The sequence below is a fragment of the Erpetoichthys calabaricus genome, chromosome 18 (genome assembly GCF_900747795.2).
Source record: "Erpetoichthys calabaricus chromosome 18, fErpCal1.3, whole genome shotgun sequence".
Lineage (NCBI taxonomy): Eukaryota > Metazoa > Chordata > Cladistia > Polypteriformes > Polypteridae > Erpetoichthys > Erpetoichthys calabaricus.
This window is the reverse complement of record NC_041411.2, coordinates 7,554,571-7,579,476: the sequence shown is the minus strand read 5'-3', so window position 1 is coordinate 7,579,476 and position 24,906 is coordinate 7,554,571. Positions and strand designations below refer to the sequence as shown.

Here is a 24,906-nt window from a genome sequence, read left to right as displayed (position 1 = left end):
GCTCCAGGGGCGCTCGCTGTACAATGGCTAACCCCAAGGGGTATGCGAAAAACTAACAAATTCCTAATACAAGAAATTGTATAAGGCGAAATAAAGAACATGGTCGAAAATAATTATAAAATTGCAGAAAAATAATCAAATCAATAGAATGGGTATCAAGTTTTGTCTTTTTAAAGTAGACTGCTTCATCGGTATACAAAATATGTTGCAAACGGTGCACAATGTCTGCCGTTTTCCTCAAAGACTTCTTGTAAAAAAATTGATAGAGTACATCTGTATTCAATATAAGTGAGCCAGAAAACATTTACACTGGCCATTAAAATGTGTTGGAATAGGAACAGGGTGCTCACGATGATTCAACAAGAAAAAGTGAAAAGAAGGTAACTTTACTCAATACCATACAGAATGTTTGTGTTTTAGCCTGACGTCAAGGACTCTGGTGAATATAATAGTGGGTGACGTCCTGCTGCTGCTGCCCCTCCACTCCCTTTATAAAGCTGCATAAGTGTCATTGCAGGCCACCATTCCTCCCACAGCTTTGAGAAATAAAGGTTGAGAACTGGCTCGCTGGATGTGATTCTTACAAACTGTTAGATTTTTATCTTTATTGAAATAACATGGTTAGAGTTTGTGCAGTCTTTGTGTGGGGGGGGGGGACAAAAAATTAAATGAATTCATCATACATATGACAATAATAATTGATACGTTAAAAAGAGGGCACCTTTATTCAGGAAAGTGTCATGAAAGTGCTGAAAGATTTAACTTTTAAAGACATGTACACCAGTTGCAAGAAGTGTTCAATCCCTCATTGTTGCTTTTGGATGTTTTTTTTTTTAAACCCCCCACCCCCCCCCCAACTGGATTACCAAATAAAGTAGATTACAAATATATTTTATATTGTAATACTGGAGAGCTGAATGAAAACTTGAACACTGTAACAGCACACGGTATAAGTAAGGCATAGCCGCAAACCTCCCTGTTGAAACGCCATTTTCCTAGCCCAATATGTAGAAGGAAGTGTTACAATTTATGCAACTTAAATAGCAAAATACAGTACTTTTTAATGTTCTACCTTTTGGACAACTTACAGAAACACTTCTTTTAATTTGCAATTTTTCAAAATGTAAAATCTATTTTGATCCATTTCAGAGAATTTTCCTTTTTATTTACATAAGTGGTCTTAAATTTTGGTTCTCGGTTTACATTTAGGCCTTTTGTGCATTGAATGAATTGGAATAAACACATGCAGAATATAATGACATCAACTGTATAGTGTATAAGAAAGCAGTTCTCTGTTCTTGTGATAAAACGTGGAGGTTATGTAATGTAAAGGAAAAGAACATTTTGGATTGTTTTTAATTGACGAGGTCTATTGTACCCACAGTGATGGATTTCTTGTTTCCTTTTTCCAAAATAAATAAAAAGAGTCACTTGAAATCTAAATGTTTATAATAACACCCCCTGGGGTATAAATAAAATATGTAGTCCTTTTTGTTAAGACTTTTTAGTCTTTTCACCATCTGTGTAAGGTTTGAAACTTCACTCTTAAAGTACAGTATCAATCTTGATGGTTGCTCATTTAAAAAGTTTACTATAGTTTTAAAAACACATTTAACACATGGATATTTACATTGTAGAAAACTGTCCACGGTAATCATGATACTTCGGAGTGATCTGGATACCAGCCATCTTTGTCCTGCAGTGTCAGGTTAACATGGACCTCAGTTTGCACTTGTCCTCTTTCTTGGTTTACATTCATTTCTGATGTGTCTCCATTCCCTGTAGGCTCTCCTGACTCTCTGTTGGGAGGTTGGAATGGATGTTCTTGTAAAGGTGGCAATGGAAGTTCCACAATGTGTCCATTTTGATAAGACACCACCTGTGTTTTGTGTTCTGTGAGGTTTCCCAAGTTATTCTCTATACTTTTAGACTCGGTTTCATTGTCATGTTTTCCTGTGTGTACTTTGACAGCCAAGCCATTGACTTTGATGCTGGCATTGTCCACCATGCTGGCACGTTTTGAGCCATTGCTTGTATTCCCACAGCCAGCTCCTTTAAAAAAATGCTCCTTCTTTCCTAAAATGTGGCGTCTAATTATCTTGCGGAAAGTGTGTCTAAACTCCCTTATTCGATAAGCGTAAATGAAGGGATTCACCACAGAATTGGCATGAGACAGTATAATTGCTAGGTTTAGGACAATCACCGGTGGTTTTTCACACTGTTTACAAAGTAGGTCAAAGCAGTTGATAATATGCAGGGGCAGCCAGCAGAGTGCAAACAGGCCAACAATGAAGGCTAATGATTTTGCAGCATGAATCTCCTTCTGAAGTATTGAACGTGACTTCTCACCATGGACTACTTTGAGTTCAATCTGCTTGAGCTGATGCCGTGCAGCCATAAAGATCCTTAAGTAAATGCCTAGCATAAGTAATAAGGGCACCAGGACGCAAGCAAAGAAGTTGAAATAAACCATGTATTCCATTGTTACCACGTTTTTGAAAAAGCATTTCATCATTTCTTCTGGGCACGTTTCGTTGATCTCTTGTTTTCGAGAATTCCAGCCCAGCATTGGTGTCAATCCAATAATGACTGAGAGCACCCAGCAGAGAGCAATGATTCCTTGTGCTCGCTGGCCTGTCACCAGGCCATTATACCTAGAAAAAACATCAGAGAAATTAAATTTAATAGTCTGACATTATCCATGGAGAGTTGCCAGTTCCAAGCCCCTTTACATAACAGTAGGTATTATCATGAAAAATGAGATCTAAATAATAAACACAGAGGGAATGCAGAAAAAGTCAAGACTAAGACATTTACTAATTGTGTAGTAGAATAATAGGCCAATGTTGGTCAAACTGAAATAATTTGATTTAACCGGATAACATAGTATAGTTCCTTACAGAGTAGTTGTTTCTAAACATGTGAATACCTATTGTAGAAACGGTGTACTGATGGCTCGTTTCTGTACTACACGTTCTGTGGAAGTTCCAGAGAACTGAGCTCAGGGGCCAATTGGCCTGATTATGGAGGAACACTGCAGTGGCCTGGTTTTTGTTCCAACCAAACTGTTAATTCAAAAGAAGTCTTTGTGCTAATTGAACTCCTTGTATAATCAGATACCACATACTGTTCATTTAATTGTACATTTACAGAGGGTACATTTAATCTACCCAGTTTAGAATCTCACCTAGCTAGTTATCCTAACAGCACTTGTTGTAAGGGAAGTAATCGTCTGTGATGGACTGTATGCCTCTCCTTTGCAGGGCTCAAATGCACATGAAATCCAGCAGTAGAAACCCATAAATAAAGTATCTGTTTAATTTTAAATCTAGTTATTTTTCTATAGATACGATTACAGGGATACAGGGTGATCTGGTGGCACAGTGGCTAATGTTCATACCTCAAATCTTCAGGGTTTTGGGCCGAAGCACATGATGGTCTAAACATGTTTTTGTAATTGAAGTATTATCCAGTATCCAGATTTAAAACTGTTAATCAACCACAGTCACTGATCACAATCGGTTCATAAATGATCAGAGAGAACATGAAAACTCCATGCAGTCCCTAGCGCTGTGCTTACCACACTTAATGATCCCAGCTTCATTTTGCCCAGCCTATGTTGTTCAACAAAGTCTATATAAGATTGACGAAAGGTTTCACTTCTTATTTCTTCTTCTTATTAATTTCTTACTTTGTCTTTTATTTTTCTTTTCTTCATTATGTAAAGCACTTTGAGCTACTTTTTGTATGAAAATGTGCTATAGAAATAAATGTTGTTGTTGTTATTTTCTTAGGTGGTAATGTGCTTTTGCAGTAAATTGAATTTTAATTTAGAAGTCGAAAATGGTAACTGTTTGATGTTAATGTAATGTGAAACTGAATCATCTGAAATATCAAACCCACTATCGCAACTATTCCTCAATCTCTGTTAGCTTTTTGTCATTTTTGAGGTCAGGATCATTAAAAATTGATTTGTATAAAGGGCTAATAAAGACTAATAAATCAGTTTAAAGAAGTTTCATCATTTTAATAGAGCCAGAATGTGAACTAATACATTGTTTATACTCATTCCAAGGTTTTATAACTTGTTTTCCAGATTTTCTTCAAGCCTGGGAAAAATCTTGACGTAGTGCAGGGAGTCACTCATTTGCCCTTTTAAGTATCATCTTTTGCTAAGATTATGAGCAACATTTCCCCTATCTGTTTGAATATTAGGCCATAGGCAATGCATTGTGCAAATTAATAAGGGGTCTCCTTGTCATATATTTATTTTTTACTAATGGCACAGTAAAATACTTATACAACTACAGTTTATATTAAGTCAAAGTCAAACCAAACTGCTGAAATGAGTTCCAGAACTGGACTTGTTTTGATCCTAAACAGAGTGCCTTTTTCATTCAAATGATTTGTTTTGGCTCTTAATCGTATGTGAAGTGCAGTGACGTGAATTTGCAGCTGTAACCTTTTTGTTTTTTATTATTACAATTTAGTAAAATATTTGTCTGTGGTTTTTCAAATTTCTAATTCCTAACTGTGGCTTTATTTCAAATATTCTTAATTATAACTTTTAAACATCTCAGACGATTCAGGTGGGGTAAATGGTGCATTTTCCTGAAAGACCATCCATCCATTATCCAACCCACTATATCCTAACTACAGGTTCACGGGGGTCTGCTGGAGCCAGTCCCAGCCAACACAGGGCGCAAGGCAGGAAACAACCTCCGGGCAGGGCACCAGCCCACCGTAGGACACATGCACACACATTAGGGACAATTTAGGATCGCCAATGTACCTAACCTGCATGTCTTTGGACTGTGGGAGGAAACCCACGCAGACACGGGGAGAACATGCAAACTCCATGCAGGGAGGACTCAGGAAGCGAACCCAGGTCTCCTAACTGCGAGGCAGCTACCCACTGCGCCACTGTGCTGCCCCTGAAAGATCACATTACTGAAAGTATTCTTACATATTAGTGTTTTATATACACTGCTCAAAAAAATGAAGGGAACACTTTATCATCCCAGTCTAATACCAAGTTGGTGAAGCTTCATGGATTTCAATCTGCCCAGTTAGGAAGCACAAGCACTTGTGAATCAACTTCACCTGCTTTGGTGCAAATGAAAGTGATAACTGGTGCACTGGAGAGGCAACAGCAAGACACCCCCCAAAAAGGGAATGGTTTTGCAGGTGGTGGCCACAGACAGTTGCTCTCTCCTTATCCTTCCTGACTGATTGTTCTCAAGTTTTGTGTTTTGCTGGTGCCTTTGGCACTACTGGTACAAAGAGGTGGTACCTGCAGCCCACTCCGGTTGCACTGGTAGTGCTGCTTCTCCAGGATGGCAAATCCATACTTGCCATTCCAAGAAGGTTTGTTACATCTCCTAGTTTTTCTTTAATTTTTAAAAATTAGTATGTCAGTAAACCATCTAATTTCACAAGACCACTTAATTATCTCTTAGAATAAAATTAGTTAGATGGGAGACAGACAGTTTAATTGGAAGTCCATAAAGAATATGGAACAGTTTGGTCCATGCAGCAAGAACACGGTCAACTTGCTTGTTCTTATTTTGGAGTTTCCTCGTATACTTGATTGATCCCTTTATAAATGACTCAAAATAAAAGTATAAGGAATTAAGCTGATTAAACGCACAACTTGATTTGGAATTTGTTACAGCTGATATAGAACAAAGAGCTTCTTCTGATGTAACAGGTCACATTCTGGGCTTTCCGTGTAACTTAATGTGCTGTTACAGAGAAACATTTTTATCATAATGAGTGGGCCGGAATGAAAAACTTCAGGGCCCTACAGTGATCCTGGGGCGCAGAATGAGTTCAAAGTTTTTTGGCCCAAAAATAAGTCTGCATTTTATGAATGCTTTCAGCATGTGCAGTACATTATTCTTAGATATTAAGGAATTTTTTTAACCCCTTTTCACTTTCTCTCTCTTTCCTGGTAGAAGCATGCGGCTTTTTAAATTTATTGGTGCATACACTGTCACCTAAATACTGTAAATTGGTGGTTCCCGTACATGGTCATAGGGACCCTTGAGGATGCAGGTTTTTATTCCAAAATAATTCTGTTTTATACTGGGACTCCTATCCTAATTAGTTTCTACGTTTTGGAGTCAATGAAGAAATTACAAAAGTGTTGATACATTTTAATAAAAATTAAGCAGTTATATGCAGACCATGTGTTTTTTTTTTTTTTTTTTACATTTTTCCCCCTTTATGTTCATCCTGATTTCTGTTCTGCTTTCCTTTTATTGACTAATTTGTGGGTCTGACGCTGAAGCAGCTGCTGCCTTTCGTTATTTACTGTCCCCATTGGTGTTGTGCTTTGCTTATTTTTAATTGTTACCATTAGGATACATTGAAGAGAGCAGACTACACAGAATAAAGGAAAAAATAATAGGAAAAACACAACAAAAAATATCTAAGCATTTAAAGCTAAGTGTCTTAATGTAAAAATCATACTGCTGTGCTTTTCTGAATGCAGAATAAGAGTAGAGAAAAAAGGATCAGCTAACTCAATGAGATCAGTTATTATCACTTATTGAGAATCCGGTTAGAACAAAAACCTGCAGCCACAGGTTGTACCCATGACTGAGTTTGGGAACCACTGCTTGTAAATGATACAACATTTTTAAAACCATGACCTCCAGATCAGTGTCTTCTCTCCCTCGAACTTCATTGTAATATACAGTAACTGCTATGTGGATATAATTCCTGTCCGACTGACTTAAGGAATCCATTATAATATGTTTGTCTTAATGTCAATCTCGGCATTCATCCTCTCAGTGAAGGTCTGCACATCCTTCCCGGCCTCTGTTCCTTGTAAACATCAAGCAGATTTGAGAATGTTCTATTTCAGATTTGTTGAGGGGTACAGTTGTCTATCCTGGTAGCACTGAGCACATGGTAAGAAATGGGCCTAGACAGAATGCTGGTCCATACACGTTCACACCGGGGTGGCAAGCGCCAATCCTGGAGAGCTAGATAGATACTTCATTAATCCCAATGAGCTCCAGTGGCTACAGGTTTTCATCCGATTTTCGGTTTTTGCTACTAATTAATTTGCTATTTACATCTCAGACTCTTTAAATCAGGGCTGAGCAACATCAGTCCTGGAGAGTCCTAGTGGCTTTAGGTTTTTGTTCCAATCCAATTGCTGCTTGAGAAATCATGCATTGCTGATGAAGTACTTACTGCTCAAGGGACATTTTTCTGGTTCATTTTTAGTTACCTCGCTTTTTAAGATTTTTTTGAACCCTTAATTGCTTATTTTAGCCTTAAATAGCTTGTTCGTTGTTTTTAACTACTCCTTATTAGCAATAAGATGCAAATGGCAAAGAAACCAACAGTTCTCCATCTACTTTGTCTCCATTTCCACCCATGTGTATTCATTGTTCACTATTTAGTTTAATTGAGCACTCGGAAGGAAATTGAAGAGAAAGTGAAGAACTGAAAATAACTCCCCTATTTTAGGCTTCAAATCACTTGGACGATACGTGTATCATTAGAAAGGAAAAAAAAATCTTATGATTTAAGAATGAACTGACATGCTAGAATTAAAACGCTAACAAGCCATGAAATTCAATAAGATTTGTTATTGGTGAGGATTGGCTTCTAATTAAGCAACTGGGTTGGAACAAAAACCTGCAGCCACTGCACTTCTCTGGGATCGGAGTTGGCCACCCCTGCTAGGATCAATTTGAAATTGCCAGTTCTCCTAACCTGTATGTCCTTGGACATATGACAGGATGAGTTAAGTACTACACTGAAATGGGAAGAATGTGCAAACTCTACAGAGACATCTGGGGATGAAAATTAAAACCCAGAATGCTGGCTCCATGAAGTAGTATCAATACACCTTGTGTAACCTTCTTAATCAAACTCTACATTTTAAACAGCCACAGTTTGTCAAGCAAGCTGTCTTGTCTTAATGTAGCCCTCATGCGCTATAAATCTGCCGCGCTCACAATTTATAGTTCTTGTAAGTTGCATTGAACATGTTTATATTAAATCAATTAAAGTAAGTCATTGGATATGCAGAATACTTTAATTATATGTTTATTTCTTACCTGAGTGGGATCTTAATGGCTATGTAGCGGTCAACTGCAATAGCCAGCAGACTGAAGATGGAGCTCTGAGTCAGTACCAGCACAAAGCAGGCGATAAACAGGCAACCATAAAAGTGAGCGCAAAATCCAGTACTAATGGTAATTGCAAAAGGTATAGCAAGTACGCCCACAGCAATGTCTGCCACAGCAAGTGACACCACAAAGAAGTTGGTAATGTTCTGCAGATTGCTGTTTAGGTACACAGCCCAACAAACCAGCACATTGCCCAGCACAGAGAGCACGGCAATCACCAGCTCCAGGATAATGTAGACCACATCTTTTGTTACCATGATGAGGTGGACCGCACTGATGCCAAGCAGGAGGTATGGATGGCTGCTTCAACGTCCATATCTGCAGCTCAGTTTAGCACCAAAAAAACAGCTTTGTGGAGACACATAAACCGAAGAAACCAATACTGCAGCAAAAGGACTTCAGGCATACGGCCGTAGAAGTTTTCCCATGGTTCAGTTCAGTACTAATGACGCTCAGTTTTCACAGCAGTGTAGAGCAATCACAGTTGATTCCAAGTGATGTCCATGTTTACTGTCATTCATAGCTCGATGACGTACTTATCGGTATACTTTTCGCTTTACTGGATATCCACCGCGCAGCAGTAACTGAGGATATTGTTAGTCAACTGCATTGAGAAATATATTTTATGTGATTATTATCAAATACACATTTGGTCTCTTGTGGTTTTCTTTTATTTGAAACTAGTTGATAACCCAGAGAATCCAATTAGCATTTTCTGAAATGTAAATCGATCCACAATGCCACAGCTAGCTGTCTGGAATGACTTCAAAAGCAGGGGGTGAAGAGAGACCCATTAACCTCTGATGGCAGCCCAGTGATGAATTTTCAGGCTTTTATCTAATACAGATTTAGAATTTATAAAGGTATGACCTCCACCATGGTAAAATCTTAAGATGCTCTTGACTGTCTGTAAGGTTTTGCTAATTGTCCCATGTGTTTTAATTAAAAAGGTTGGTGTCAGTTGGATCAATTGGTGTCATTTTCATTCACCTTCATCCTTTGTTATTCATAATGCAGATGCCGTGTTTGCTCTAAGAAATAAAAAAATTAAAAATAACATCAACAGAATTAAAGTAATGCATGCATTTGCTTTATTTTGGGAAAAAAAAGGTTTATAAAACCAGTAGTGTTTGAAAATTATTGACATCCTGCCAATCACAGAAAGGAGTGCAATAATGAAACGAGCAACTCCTGTACAGGTCGTCTGTCTGCTAGCGTTACTTGGCTGAACCAGCAGATACTCGATATGCGAGTCTCCATTTCTTTGGTGTAATCAAACTACTTTTGGTTGGTTGTAAGGGAACTAAAAAGTGTGTGAATTTTGGTTGACTTTCTCTCTTCAAGCAGGACTTTCTTTTAAGCTTTATTTTCAGATGCCATTCTGAGTCAAATCAGAAAAGTAGGAACTGGATTGCTTTTTGTATTGTCATATTTAATCTTTCCAGGATAATTAGAATAAGCTATTTTCCCAAGTTGCGTTTTCTAGGAAAATGCTGAAGAAATGCTCTTCAGGGGTTTGTATGCATATAATGATGTGGGTCTCCAATTACACCACTCTGTATACATGCGTCACTAGTGAATTATTTAGTTACAGACCTTTGCATGTTATAGGCTAAAAGTCTGTAAAAATTATGCTAAGTAATTGTGACAGTAATACCTTTTAAATGGTTTGAGGATTGCATGTTGGGTAGAAATTCTGGCTTTTAAAAAGTATAGTCTAAATATTACATCGCCTACCTAATTGAATCAAATACTATAAATGTAGAGAGAGCAAATAGAAATGTATATCCATCTTTGCATATGTTGCTGTCTCACCTCGTCATGGTAGCCTGTACTCCTAAATATTTGGTATAGATATTATCCTTGAAAGAACAAAATATTTGCTGCACTTGTGAGGTTATGGATATCTTCAGTTCCAGCTGGTTGCTTTTTGTAATGCTGTCCTTTTTCCTCTGAAATCACACAGTCTGAGAAAACATTGGAGCTGTTGGTGTTAAATGGGAATTTAAGCCTTGTGTGTTTTTTTTCTGATAAATGAAGCTCTGCAGACTGCAAAACCGATCCCTATACTTCAAAATTAAACCCGTCTGGCAGGATTATGTGTAGAAACGCCTGCATTCTGAAAGGCTTGTTTGTATTTGGCAGAAAGGGTTCTAACCGGGAGCAACTTGATGGTGGAATAAGTGGAGAAAGACATGTCTTCTGATCCATCACACAAACGGTTCTTTGGGATAAACACTGAATTAAAAGAAAAATTAAGCAATCTACAATCTACCAAATACTGTCCTTGTATTAAGAGGTTATGTAAAAGTGGTTTCATAGACGAGGCCTTTTCGGTCACCAACTAGCGGTGGCCATATCAGTACTGGGAGAAAATCAAAAGCCTAATCATGACCCGTTCCAGAGATTACAGTTATAAAATGGCTTCTAGCACGTGGCTCAGAGAGGAGTGCTTTTTGGCAGCTGTTACGATTTGCCTTTTTCTCTGATGTGCCTCTCTTTTGCCTTCTTTACTAATATTCTGCCCAACAAAAGAAACTTCAGTACCTGGTTATACGGAAAACATTGAGGATAACTTGCTGTAAATCAACAGCATAACCCCAGATCTCTTGTAATCAAATATCCGCATTTGCTTGTTTTTAAACTAGACAGATCTGATTAAATCAAATTTTACTGTCATCTTTTACTCATACTAGAATGCTGAAAGTAGTGTAGTAATTCAGGTACTAGACATTTAAACCACAAGGTTGCCAGTTCATTTCATCCTTGCGTGTCACTACATCATCCTGATTAAGTCACCTTCGATGACGGTATCAGAATAACAATACAGTAAATGTTTGTCAGGTCTGCTGAATATCTGAATCATTTTGAGTCCTGCAGTATTTGGGCCCATCAAGTTTTATAACAGGCTATGGATCTATTAATAATGTAAAAGCAACTTTTGTAATAATTAAAATAGTTTATCCTGATCTAACATAACGCAAGTAGGCTAGGTCTTGGACTATTGCGTGCAGTTCTGGTCACGATGGTACAAGAAAGATACAGCAGCCTTTGAAGCTGTGCAGAGGAGAGCAGCCATGTGCATCCCAGGACTGAAGGACATGTTGTACTGTAACAGACTTGGAGAATTGAACCTGTTCACCCTCAATCAGAGGAGACTGTGTGGGGACCTATTCCAATGTAACTAAAATCCTCAAAGGTACTGATGAGCCAAAAAATGTTGCTGGATATAGTTTAAGGATGAATCACATACACAAGGACATCAGTGGATATTAAGGAGAAGTGCATTTGAAACTGAAGCCAGGAAGCACTTCTTTACGCAAAGAGTTTTGGGACTCGCATACAAACTACCAACACCTGGAGTTGAAGCAGAAACCATGACAGTCTTTAAGAATAAACTGGAAAAGACACTGGGACAGCGTAGATATTAGCTAAGCAAACTGGCTTGATGGAATGAATGGTCTCCTCTCATTTTTCAGATTGCCTTCTCTAACAAGAACTTATCTGAGGGAAAAGACACGAGTCAGGCTGACATGTTTTAATGTATCATCTCTAAGAAGACTTGCACCCTTACTTATTGTAGGCTTGCTGCTGTTGTGGATGAAGGTGGTGATAAGAAAGCCATGAGCTGAGCATTCCAGGTTGTGGTCCCAAGCAGATTAAACACAATGTCATCAGTTTGGTGCTTGTTCACAAACCTGTCATTAACCTTACTCTCGGGGAATTAGAGAAATATATTAGGTGAACACAGAAAGCAAAGGAGCCATTAAATGTTAAAAAGCTATTGACTATTGTGTAGATCTCTGCGCTAATACAGGTTTTATAAAATAAGGATACAACCAGTCTATTAAACTTGGTGATCAGCTTTTCATGTCCTTAACTACTGTGAGAATGTTTGTGGTACATTCTGAATGCTTATTTATTTATTTTTTAAATGCTGCAACTTTTTGTTGTGAAAGAATTGTGCTGGCATGGTGAGATTATTAAAACTGAATTTTATTTGTGATGACTTGCATCCCTCAATTTTGTCTACAGATGATCCCTGTTAAGGGCTGACACCTTGTAAAGGTCTGGTTAGGGCTACACACCTGAACCTGCCAGGAAAGACTGGGACCTCCATAACCTGCTACTAAACAAGTGACATGTAACTAACTAGCCAAGGAATTTGGCCAGATTTAAATAAATCCACACAACATGAAAACTACAGAGAAAAGGAAAAAAAATACAAAACCATTTCATTATTTAAGCTGGTGACGATGCTATGGAAAAGAAACGATGGCTGTGCTGCTGCCGCGTACACGAGGAGTTTTTACACTATTTCCCATTAAGAAAATACATCCTTAATGATGTGAGTTTGCTACAGATCATTTGAATGCCTCCATTAACCTAAGTAACCTCATTATCAGTTGTTAAACATTTGAAACGCTCCGTTCTTTATAAATTGAAAGTAATCCTGAACTTCACTTTAGCTTATGGCGCACTGTAACTCTGCAATGTCCATTCCTGGTTTTTCTGGGATGTGGAGCCTTTTTCAGCATCTTTGTGAGATTCAAGAATAAATGTAAACTTGGCCAGGACACCTTTTACTACAGGCACGGTCTAGAGTTTAAAGGGAAATTCATAAGAGCACATTTGTCAGTCCATGTTTGAAATTAAATTCCATACCTTTCTTCTGAGGTTAATGTAGTGCAAGAGGCAATTGGTCTCTCAAAAAATTTGATCATACACTTGGTGCTAATCAAAATGGCGTACAGCAAAATAATTTGATACCAAGGCCTTTTTGTACTTTTTAGGTTTGATTCTTTCTAGAGGTGGGGTAGGCAAATATTTGCGTATGCTAGTGTATGTTTAGTAGGTAAGCAAATGCCTTCTGGCTACACCTCCGAAGTATTGCTCATGTTAGCTATAAGAAAACTGGTAGAGGACACGGAATAATTAATTTAATTTGCAGTTAAATATTTTTCTTGCAGGCTATAATTGTAGGTGTGTTTGTTTTGAATGTTTGTGGGTTAACAAATCTGCAAAATGATCACAAATATTGAGATCCCAATGACCCCTGAGATATTAGAGATTATCATGAAGCCATTTACTGTTTGCTGTCATTTTTATAAAAATGATTTTGTTTATGTATTTGCCTGACATGGAAAAGTTGGAGAAACAACAGTTAACTATTACGATACAAATACTGTGTATGAGGTGGGCTTAGCCTGTATGAACTACCACTGGCTACTGACACAGCCCATCTCATCTGCGTTGTCTTTCTTCTGTGCATGTTCTTACCTCACTGCCATCACCCTTTGACTGCTCATTATAATAACAGAACTGCCGTTGAGAGATGTTGTGCACTTTGCTTGTGGAGGATAGTGTTGATTCAAGAAAAGGCCACAGCTATGGGAGTGTTCGATGCCTTGAAACATTGGAGGCAGGAAAACAAAACAAAATTTAGTACGCCTGTGTTGTGGGAAACTACTTCAAGCTGGTGAGAAGGCTTCCAGCTGCTGTTCCCATGAGGCGCAGCAGCATAACAGAATCTGCGCCATTGAGTATTGTGCTGTATGCTGTACAAAATCCTCCCATGGTTAAGATGTTTCCTCAAAATAATAAACTTTGTGTGACAGGTGTTTTGCGTTAAATTGCAATAAATATATGGATTTCAACACCGTGTTTGGCACTGATACCACACACCTCCTGGGACTTCTGTTTAATTTCTGGTCCATTCAAATTATATTTGGAGTTTACTCTTTTCCCTGTGTCCTTTTGGGCTTCTCCAGGAAGTCTACTTTCCACCTACATCCCAAAAATGAACATAACAGATGAATTAGATCTTAAAATTTACAAGGTGTGGGTGTGTGTATGACTGCATTTTTTGATGGGCTGACGTCCTGTTCAGGGTTAGTTCCTGTTGCCTCCCTTTTGTGTTTGATTCTATCCAACCCAGTAATAAAATGAAAATCATATCCTGAAAAAAATGAGTAGTTAAATATAACGGCAACTAAATGTGTCCGTCTGTATAGGACAGATTCATTTGAGGTGAAACAGATATAATGTGGTGATCTCATGTGCTTGGCTTGTGGAACATCTGTAGTGTCTAACATCCTTCACATTCTGCTCAGATGTTGGTTTGTGACTCATGCTTCCTAGAGTGAAGTCCATTTTGTTGTTCAGAATGCTTTTAGTTGATTTAACCTCGGTGAGAAACTACAGACTGTATTGCTAAGCTCACTGATTATGCTAAAGTTTCCTTCTTTATTGTAATTTTTATTCTTCTGCCTTGGTTGAACTTATTGGCACATCGTAATCTGAGGTCATTGTCCTCCCTGAAATCGAGTGGAGCTACAAGTGGAAGAGTTCAAGAATCTTAGACTTTGCTCTGGGCAAAGGTGATTTGTGAGGTTGATGAGACAATTTCTATAGTAGTATCAGTTGTGCTTCTGTTGTCCGACCTAGACCAAGTCTATAAGAAAGACTGGCATATAAAACCTACCGCCCTAATTTTAAGTACTTCCATGAGCCATAGGTAGTGACTGAAGGAACACAATTGCTAAAACAAATAGTTTAAAACATGGTACCCTTCCATAGTGGCTAGGCATTACTTGCTGTGATAAGGTGAGGAGTGAACCTTGGAGTCCAATTACTACCTCTGCTGATGGAGAGGACCTAGCGGGGAAAGTAATTAGGGTGCTTTCTGAGGCCTTTCCACAGGTGATATATGATTGGTGCCCTTTGGGAGAGTAAATCTGGTCTGGAAGTGTCTGATAAGTTGCCAGGAAGACCTGGAAACTATTGTTGGAGAAATGGACGGTTGGTCTGTCCAGCTCTGTCTATTACTACTGTAACTTCATTAGTGGAGCTAAAAGTGAACACATTGCACATTGTAAAGCCAAAACGTGATGATCTTGGAGTGGAATAATACCATAGTAAGCTCCATGTTATTCCTGAACCCATTTCTCCCAAAGTAGGGCCATGTTATCTTTTGCACATATACTGTGAAGACCTACGGGTTAAGTGATTTATCCATGACTACAAAGCGCATATGAGTATAAAATCTCGAGGTTTATAGTACAACCAGTAACGATGCAGTGACTGCATGACAACGTGCAGTGAATACACTTGACTTACAGTTTTCCTGCTCTTTCTCTGTACGTTTACCATTCGTTTGCTCAGAGGTTGATGCGCTTGTTGCTTCCTGAGCAGCTCTTCTGTTTTCCACCCAAGCGGCCCGCTTCTTCTTTTCTTTCGTCTGCATCTTTTCGTGTTTAATCTGATTAAGTCAGCATTTGTGTTGCAATTACTTATTACGTTTTCTTTAATTTTACATTTAAGCTGGCACTTAAGTCTTCAGTCTGCCTCAAGAATAATTTGATAGAGTGAAGAGGTAGGGAAAGTGACCGCGAAGGTGATAGAGATGAGAACGGCGTGTGTACGCATGCACCGCCCTGCTGCCGAAAGTTGATTCCACGATAAAATTAAATTAAAAATAAACTGAGGAATAACCTTGGAGGTCAATCATCACCCGAAAGCAGACGGTAGACGTCACGTTGTATATGTGTACCAAATTTCAGGTCAATACGTCAAACGGTTTGCGAGCTACAGGTCATTTAAAATCCTGGACAGCCACGGTAGAGCATTACATATAAAGATGTGTAAGCCACTGTGTGTGCTACCTGCTCATAAACACTAAAAACAAAATGCTTTTTCTTGTTCAGCCATTATTTCCAAGGTATAATGATGCACATTACCAACGTATATTAGGACAGCATGTTCTCATTGTTCTAATGACTATTAAATATATTAAGTCACGACGTGGCTATTTGGTGCCATACAAGGAGAAAATTCTTTAGATGTGTGCTGTGAATTGAACCACATGGCTAGCAGACCTCTTGTACATAAATTATTTGTGATGGTCATCAGTTATTGTTTAGTAATATAAATAGGATTCTACATTACATTTACTTATTTTGAATGGAAGAGTTACTGACGTTATTCAAATAATTAATAATAGACAATATTTCCATAGTGGAAAAATTCAGAAAGGTACATGGGTACAAATCCAAATAAACGGAATGCCACTTCAATACCTCCATGGGCTAATGCATTTGGATGTTTTTATTTTTAAATATGCTGATGGAAACTGCACTACTACACCATTGATATTGAATCACTGAATGTGTGACAGGACTTTGTGATATTTTTTTAAGGCCAGTAATGGTGGTGCCATGTTAAATGCTGTTGCTTTATAGCTGGGTTGACGCCGCATCCAGTACAGAATCTGTACTTTTATTAAGCAGCAGTAGACAATGGATAGATACTTGTATAAAGGAGGATGATGATGATGATGCAGCGATGCCTTTGGTTTGGCTTGTGGCTATCACTGGTAATGTGGACTGTCTGTGCATTTTCTGTCTGTCTTGTGGGTGCCTCCTGTCTCTCAGAGATAGATTAGTTAAGATAGTTAGTGAGTGAAAATGCTTTGATAGACTAGCGCCAATCCAGATTTGTGTCTTCTACAAGTAACTTAGGTTTAGGTTTCTTTATTTAGTCATGTTTACACAGGAAAACATGAAATTTGCCTTCTCAGTTGCATCTAATAACAGGTAACAGACAGAATGAAATAAAACAGACAAATAGAAATAAGAAAGGTTAAGGTAAGGCAGTTAGATAAAACATATTTACACCAAAAAAAAAAGGGTAACAGGATATATATCAAAACCTTAAACATTATCTCCGATATTTCTTATTGAAAAGTCATATGGCACTAGAAAGAAAGGAGTTTCTGGAGCGATTTGTGTGGGTTTTCAAAGCAGCTGTTCTTCCTGATTTACTGAATTTTAGTTCTACATGTAATGGATGTCTGTCATCAGTTGAGATGATTTCCAGTTTCTTTAGCATTGCCCTCTGACACACACACACACACTAGTCAAATCATCTACATCAGCCCCAATAACTTTAGCTGCATACTTCGTAATCTGCTGGAGCTTTTTTGAGTTGTGGTTTGTCTGCACCCTTGTAAAATGAAATCAGGATTCTTAAAACTGATGGATATTTTATTATGCTTAGCATTTCACATGACTGTTTGTACGTTGCAATTTGCGCTATGGGATTTTAGAATGATTTGATTTAATGTTGTGGTTGCCTTTACTTGCTCTATATCTTACCTTCTGTTAGTACTTGGGTGTTGTACCGTGTTAGCCATTATGGATGTAGAGAAAAGCCAAGCAAAATGACCCCTTTTATTGGCTAACTAAAAAGATTACAATATGCAAGCTTTCGAGGCAACTCAGGCCCCTTCTTCAGGCAGATGTAATCAAATACACATTAAAATTCCGTTCTTTGAAAGCAAACGGTTCCGCGTGCTTCTCATACGTGTATATAAGACTAATAAATTTGTTTTCAATCCTATTGTTTTGTAAAAATTGATCTATTTGTATGGAATGATTGCAATAAAATCAATAAAAAAAAAGACTAATAAATCCTGCATGTGCGTATTTGAAAATGTCCATATGAATAAAAGTGTTTTATTGCCACTTTTCAGATAAGTAAAAGTGAGGAGAAATCATTAGCCATTGTAATACTTCACAATATTGTCAGATTAGTACTTTTTTAAGTTTGTAAAGAAGTTGAAAAAACCATTAGTTTAAATGAAATGGAAAATTCTAGACAGACAGATAAACCGTATAGGTGATGACTCTTACCATCTCCCACTTACATTGTAACATAGCTTCACACTTTATATTTCAGCTGCAAAGGCAAACTCCGGGAATATCATAAGGTTTTGGTGTCTGTAATTGCTCTCCCAAATCGGATGCTCCAATGACACTGCTAACGATTTAAGGGATCTTTGGCAAGAAAGGAAAGCCATTTGTTTATTCTCAGATGACTTTTGAAGATTAGTTTTCTAGAGGGTGAGAAGATCATTCTGTTTCTCAAGTTTGTTTGTGTAGTTGTTTGCTAAGCTGACCCAGTATCTCTCTGGATCCTTTTTAAAAGTAGTTGGCAGTGTCCATATTCTAAAACAAACATGGCAAGAATGCATAATCTCTATATAGGCAGGATAACAAGCCAGCTATAAAACACAGGTCCTCAAAGCTGTGAGTTAACACTGCAAACATCTGTGCCAATGTGAGGACTACCTTGGAAGATCACAGTCCGTACACTATTTACGGCTCCAGCACCTTCAGTAAAACACGGACTCTGAGGACCATCTTAATTGAAACCAATTAAAAAGCTTTGTCAGAATCTCGCTTTCCTAACAGTGAAGACGTGCTAATATACGCTTTGTAGTCCAGAAATCCCAGTGAAACACCTGTGAATACCAGCAGACAAAGATCACTAATAAGTCAGTTGACAGCTAATGGATATATTGCTAACACATACCTGCTGGAACCAGCTGGACTGGTTTACAAGTGGAGTTTTTAACTGTCTTTCTGACCCTCAAAATAATTTGTGGTCAATTTATCAGTGCAACATCTCGTGAAAGAGACCCGGATTTTTTAGCTTAGGAAATAGTTTTCAATTTATCTGTGAGAATCAGACACCTTTTTAAGGCCTTGGGTCTTCAGTATGTTATAATGTAATTTAGCCACTGAAAATGTAACAGATGAAATAGAAATGGCTTGTTTTGAATAGCACCTAATTCAGTCTGCTGAAACTGAAATGAATTGCATGTCCTAAAATGTATTAAATGGCGACTGCTCTTAGGAACCATTTGGTGTTTGTGTTATTCAGGTTCATTTTTATTTATTGCAATAAAGAAGTACATCCCTGTGTTTGCTGTAGTCTGTTATTTATTGTAGAATCTCTGTCTCTAGGGGCAAATTTATTCTTTTCCCTTTTCAGATTATTTCAACATTACAGAAAAAAAATATACAAAAAATATCTATGATTCCTATATATCAACATTAAGTTTTCTTAGGGTAAACTAATTGAGCTGTAGGAAATTACATTTGAATTGACACATTGTTTCTACACAGTAGCAAGTTTGTTTTCTCTGGTTACTATTGTTTCCTTGCACGTTGAGAAAGATGTCTATGATAGGTTAATTGATGGCTGTAAATGTGCCTTCAATGAGTGCATGTGCTTGTTTGATTCTGTTTTGTAATTCTATGGCATCTCCTCCAAGGGTGTTTACAAGTTTTGATTGTTTCAGGGTCTGTAGCCCCCTTTGTGGGTGTCTGAGTATAAACGAACAACATCAAGTTTTTGCATTCCCCCTTAGGGTTTCAAGCACGTTAGAATACGTATGGAACTTTGAAAAGTGTGTGTGGGTTTTAATAATAAAAGAATGAAAAGATCACCGTCTTGGCACCTAAGGGCTGATGCTACTAATGTCCTGGGGGGGGGGGGGATCATTTCAACTGTATGCTAAGTTGGTCAGTATAGGCTTTGGCTTGCACTTTGGTTTTTTCCATGTACATTTAGCACATTAAATTGTGCTAAACACAACAAGGCATCAATGGACATCTAAGCAAGTACTCTTAGAAGTCTTCATGTCTTACTGTAGTTTTACCTGGCAATAGGAAGAAATGTGGAATTGTCATAATATGATGTAGTGACTTACTAAGTTGTCAGTATTTTGACTTTGCCGATAACCTAATGTGTAACATTGACCAAGTTACATAGCCTTTTAAAGTATGCTGTATAGGTCTTTACAATTTAAGCCCATCCTGTCACAGAAAAATGTGTGCTATCAAGTAAAGGTGTGCTTTTAGCCCCCCCAGTGGTAAACGTTTTTAAAGATAATTGGTTCATTACCTTAACATCTTGGCAGCAAGAAAGAGAAGGAGTGCGTAAAAGAGAAATTGCAAAGGGCAAGATAATTATCTGGCAGTGCAAGTAGTGGAGCTATAAAAAGTTGACAATGAAAACAGTTGTGTTACTATCCTTGATGGATCGCAGGTCACCAGTTTACTCCATCTTCACGTAGCCGACAGGCTTAAGAAATGCCGACAGGCGGACCGTTAACCTCTAGATTTTATCAGGAGATCGTTCGGAAAGTCTGACCATCAGGAACCGGCCTTTTCTAAAGCGACGGTAGTTCATCTGCGCCCCCACCAGCCGTAAGTCAGTGATTTCAATGAAGAAAGGGAAGCAGTTAAGCCAGGGTCTGCATTCAGTCTTAACCTTATAAAAATAAAGGTTTTTACAGTAGCCTCTAAAATATCGACTCTTCTTAAAGTACAAAGAACAGAGGTCACAGTGTGCCCTGATAAAAAATAAAGCTCACCTCATGCAGATCCGTTTATTTTTGGAGCTCGCTTTATCCAGCTTTTGCCAAGGTAGCTTGTGTTGTGTCCCGGTAGGAACCGAGGCCGGACAACCAGTCCATCGTAGGACACATTTGCACATATGTATAGTCGCAGTCTAATCCAATCTCATATAATTCAGATTGTCAATTTAAAATATACCGGCCACGGTTTAGTTGACGATGCTGGCGAAGATGCAGCCACATCTCAATTTTATGGAGCAAACGGCTAGTAAAACTGTCAAATAATGTACAATAAGGCGGGGTTGGAGAGATCCTGTGTGCGCCCTTTACTGACTCGAGTGTGTAAAATATAACTTGAGCGCTAAGTGGAGTTTGCTGGTTCTTCACTAAGCTGTCATGATATTTAGTAAGTGAGGATGCGTACGTGAGTGTTCGCTACGACAGCGTAGACGCCTGGCTGGAATTGTTTGTTACGTGGCGCTGGCTATGATCCGTTAAAAAATAAGACAGATCAGATCAGGTCACATTCCTAGGTGGCAAGTATGATGAATTGCTTAGAATTATCGTATAGTTAAAAATGTCCGATCATCACGAATGATTACACCCTTTAACCGTGTTCGCTGTTTTCTTAAATATTTCACTTGTGGTTGCCTTCATAGTGTACATTTTTTGTGTTGTTGGACGTTTGGTTGATGATAAAATACCTGTTATCCAAACCGTGAATATATGTCCAATATGGTAAAATATTACAAGATACAGTAATTCCCCTATAGATGTCTCAGTGAGTTTCCACCTTTCTTTCTGTTGTTATCCAATGATAACTCGACCTTATTATTTTTTGCACTTGTTAATATTTTGCAAACACTGACGATCGTATGGGGCGTAGCGTGTATTTGACAATACTGACTTTGAGAAACATATTCTTAAATGCATGACAGAACTTTCTTTGGTGGTTTCGCTGTGGGTGTGAAAGTCATGGCTTTGATTTCTCAAAATCCACCCTTCCTTAGAGATCTGGACAAATATTGAGGCTGCATTCCTAAAACGGAACCAATAAATAATTTGATCATGTCTCAACAATTGTTGAGCAGAGGTAATATATGTGACGAAAACAAGTCGTGTCATTGCCTCCCTTTATTTTGCTGATTGGGTTATTTATTTGTGGAAAGTCACATTTTTAAATATTACAAAGACAAATATTTAGATAACGTAAATGTGTATTGTTAAAAAAAAAAACATAACTTTTTAAATTCATGAAGTTGTACCTGTTGCTGTCGCTTATGCACAATAATCCAAGTAAGACAGCAAGAGAGAGAAAAAATAAATAAAAATAAAGTACGCACCTCTCTTTAGCCGCAGTGCACTTCCTGTATTCAAGTACAGTCAATGCTTTGATGCCTTTTCCCGAACACACAATCCATTAAGTGGCATTTAAATTATCAATAAAACTGGGTTTCGGATATTCAGTCAGAATGACAAAGCCGATGCCATATATTCCGCCGTTTAGATTTGGTCCTCTTGATGTTTTATAGCATTTGTCCGCTTTTCCCTGTTGACGACTCTAACGAGAAGATCCATCCCGCTTGATATTAGCGCATCTCGTTTGAAAATGGGAGAAAGCCGATGTGTGCTTAGCCACGTTTTGTAATCCGCGATGTGTAAGTCGCTCTGACGCAGTGTTTCCTACACCTCGTGGCTTCCCCGGCTCGATGCGCTTGTCTTTGAGTTTCCATCCGAGAGCGCGTTGGCTTTTGAAGAAGCGCAAAACTAGCCAATCGCCGGCGCTTCCAAAGACCCCTCTCCACCCCCACCACCTCCGCTTTGTAACCTTAGCGCGTGCTTCTTGGTTCATCAGTTGCAGGGAGAGTCCCGGAGAACTGCTTGGCGAGGAACGATCGATGCATTTTTCTTTCTTTCTTCTTTTTAAGTTTAAAAAAAACAAACAAAAAAGAAACTGCTTTTAACAGCCGCATAGGGAGTAAAGCGAGTTAAATTTCAAATGCGCTATATACTGTACGTACAGTAAATTAACGCGTCAATGTCGGCATTCCATCACGTTATATTAACAAGAAACGTGAGGAATGTATTAAAAAAAAAACCCTTTTAACTTATTACTAATCAACTTGCTATTATTGTAGTGCTTCCCCGTATCTTATTTTACACAATTTCTGCAATGTCTGCCATCCTGTCCAATTCCGAACTATTGAGAAATTGGACTAGGTCTTTTGGAAGAGAAAACCTATTACTAACCCCGTTGTTTAAAAATCTACAAAATCCAAAATGGCCAATAAACAGGTGCCGCTCTTATGCCAGCATGGGGTGATAATGAAGCGGCCTGCTGGAGATGGTGGCATCCAGTGTTTGGATAATAACTATAGCTAATTACAAAGCACTGTATTCACTGAAACAAGACACTGTGATTAAAGCTTCATCAGTTAACGCATTATTATGAGTAACGAGTTTATGAAAAAAGAGGAAATACTTCATATTTGTCATTGTATATAAGATTACCTGCATTCTAGTAGTAAAATTTGAGACATATTGAAATTTACTTTATGTGGCATAATTAGAAAATGGAGCATTGGTTGGAAAAGTAACTGTCATCTGAATTTTTTTATTTAGAGCAACGTTTCTCAACCTTTAAGTATTTGCGACCGAGTTTTCATAACCGTTTTAATCGTGCCCCCCTAATGTTTTTTTGAAACCCTAATAAAATGTATTCCTATATTTTTTTACTGCCGATACACCGCTACAATTTTAAAATTTCCCTATGAATAGTGAAATTACACCACATATGGCAACATTGGGCGCGCCCCACAGTTTGAGAACCGCTGAGTTAGAGCTTGAAGTAAGCAGGTACTCCAAGGTGTATAGTGGCCACAATCCTAGAGTAACAACACCTTTTCTTTTAGCACTAGGGGGCCTGGCAAGTTTAAGTGAGTCTTCATGGGGCAGGGTACTTGATTGACTGTCCATGTAAGTTTCACTATACCGGATCATTTTCTTAGCATACTGTCAAGTTAGAGCATTCAATTTTGAATAAAGATATTCATTCTAATGGAAAGTAGGCCATTGTTTCCAGTTCAAGAGACAGGGCTGAGGTTAAATGTTTGATTTAATGGATTGCTCGTATATAGCATCCAGACTCGAGTAGCAGTACCTTTTTCTGAATGTTCATTGAGAGTTCCCCTAGACTCGAGCACAAACACAACAGCTGCTCATTGATGGACTGTCAGTGTATCAGAACATTCTAAGTTTAACCGTACTTAGCGTAGCCGTATCCGTCAGTACCGTACAGCAAATCTTCACAGAGGACTTGTGCATTGAATGTCACCGTGTTGCCATGAAACGAGTATCGCAAGTAATTTGGTGCCACTTGAAGCACTGGTACAAAATAGAACTAAAAATCCTCATCTACAAAATCTAATGAAGAGAGACTTGAAAATACAGTAAGCATTAATTGTTCTTATATAGCATCTTTATTACAAATGTTTAAGTGACGTTCTCTCTCTTGAACTGGAAACGATGGCATACTTTATATTAGAGTGAAATTTTATTTATTTAAAATTCTACCTGAACAAGATCAGAAGGACAATCAGTATCTACTTTGATCACACAATCAGGGAGGAAATGGATATCCAATAAAAAGGCAGCATAGTCATTATGACCTGTGCTGTGGAGAGCACTGGCTATAATGTAAAGTCAATAACTAACAACATTTTTAATTTATCCAGAGAACACTTTTTAGTAAAAGCATTTTATGTTCAAGCAAGACCCCATCTCAAGGTTTGTGGCAACACCTCCCAAAGTGTATTACACTTGGCTGTACCTGGAGACTCTCTTGTCTATGATCCTGCATTTACATATGACAGTAATTAGTTACACCAGGATATAGAGCTCCAGTTTTTAGAAAAATGGTTAGTCAATTCAGAATCCAGGGTACCTGGGTAATGAATAAGATGGTGGGGTCCACTGCACAGGCAGAGTACCTTCCGGAAATATTTGTTATATTGTCTCCAGGTGTCAATAATACTTTCTTCCACCTCATGGGAGATGTCAGTCTCATTGCTAAGATGACCTGATGCCAGCCCACCACAGCTCAGAAGGCTTCATATCCAACAATATGCTAAATTCACCAGCAGATAATTTAGTTAATAGAAGATATTGCAATGGATGCCGTTAGACCACTGTCTGAGGTGTTATCTAGCTATCAGTGGCAAGCATCGTATTTTTGTAGATGCTGGAATACTTTGATGTTGACGCTTTAGATGCCATGATGTCCTCTCAAACGATCTGCCAAACCTTCCTCACTGTTGTGCTGGGTTTTTGAGTGCATGTGCTGGAAGCAGGAAAAGCGAACAAGCATAAGGATCTGAGTGACTTTGACGAGCATTGGAAATCATAGCCTTCAAAAGCATCAGGGATGCTCCCTTGTGCATATACTGTGTACCTTAAGGAACATGCACCAATAGGTGGCTAGAGTACACTATGCTGAACTTTCATAAATTAGGACAACTGGTGAACTGGTGACAGGGTCATAGGCAACCA

General features: G+C 38.3%; 1 protein-coding gene across 1 annotated transcript; it reads right to left on the bottom strand.

Moving 5' to 3' along the window:
• Nucleotides 1-642: 642 nt before the first annotated feature.
• Nucleotides 643-22,130, bottom strand: adora2aa (adenosine A2a receptor a). Its single transcript, XM_028824781.2, has 3 exons — nucleotides 21,702-22,130; nucleotides 8,082-9,184; nucleotides 643-2,654 (listed from the first exon to the last, which is right to left on the bottom strand). Exons 2-3 carry the CDS (start codon nucleotides 8,408-8,410, stop codon nucleotides 1,655-1,657), a joined length of 1,329 nt encoding a protein of 442 aa, XP_028680614.1. The 5' UTR covers nucleotides 8,411-9,184; nucleotides 21,702-22,130; the 3' UTR covers nucleotides 643-1,654.
• Nucleotides 22,131-24,906: the final 2,776 nt, after the last annotated feature.

Bases quoted from the DNA above. Each gene is read 5' to 3' on its own strand.
- adora2aa (XM_028824781.2), bottom strand. From the start codon at position 8,410: ATGGTAACAAAAGATGTGGTCTACATTATCCTGGAGCTGGTGATTGCC. The intron at 2,655-8,081 runs GTAAGAAATAAA...TGTTTTTTCTAG, and splicing joins GCCATTAAGATCCCACTCAG to GTATAATGGCCTGGTGACAG.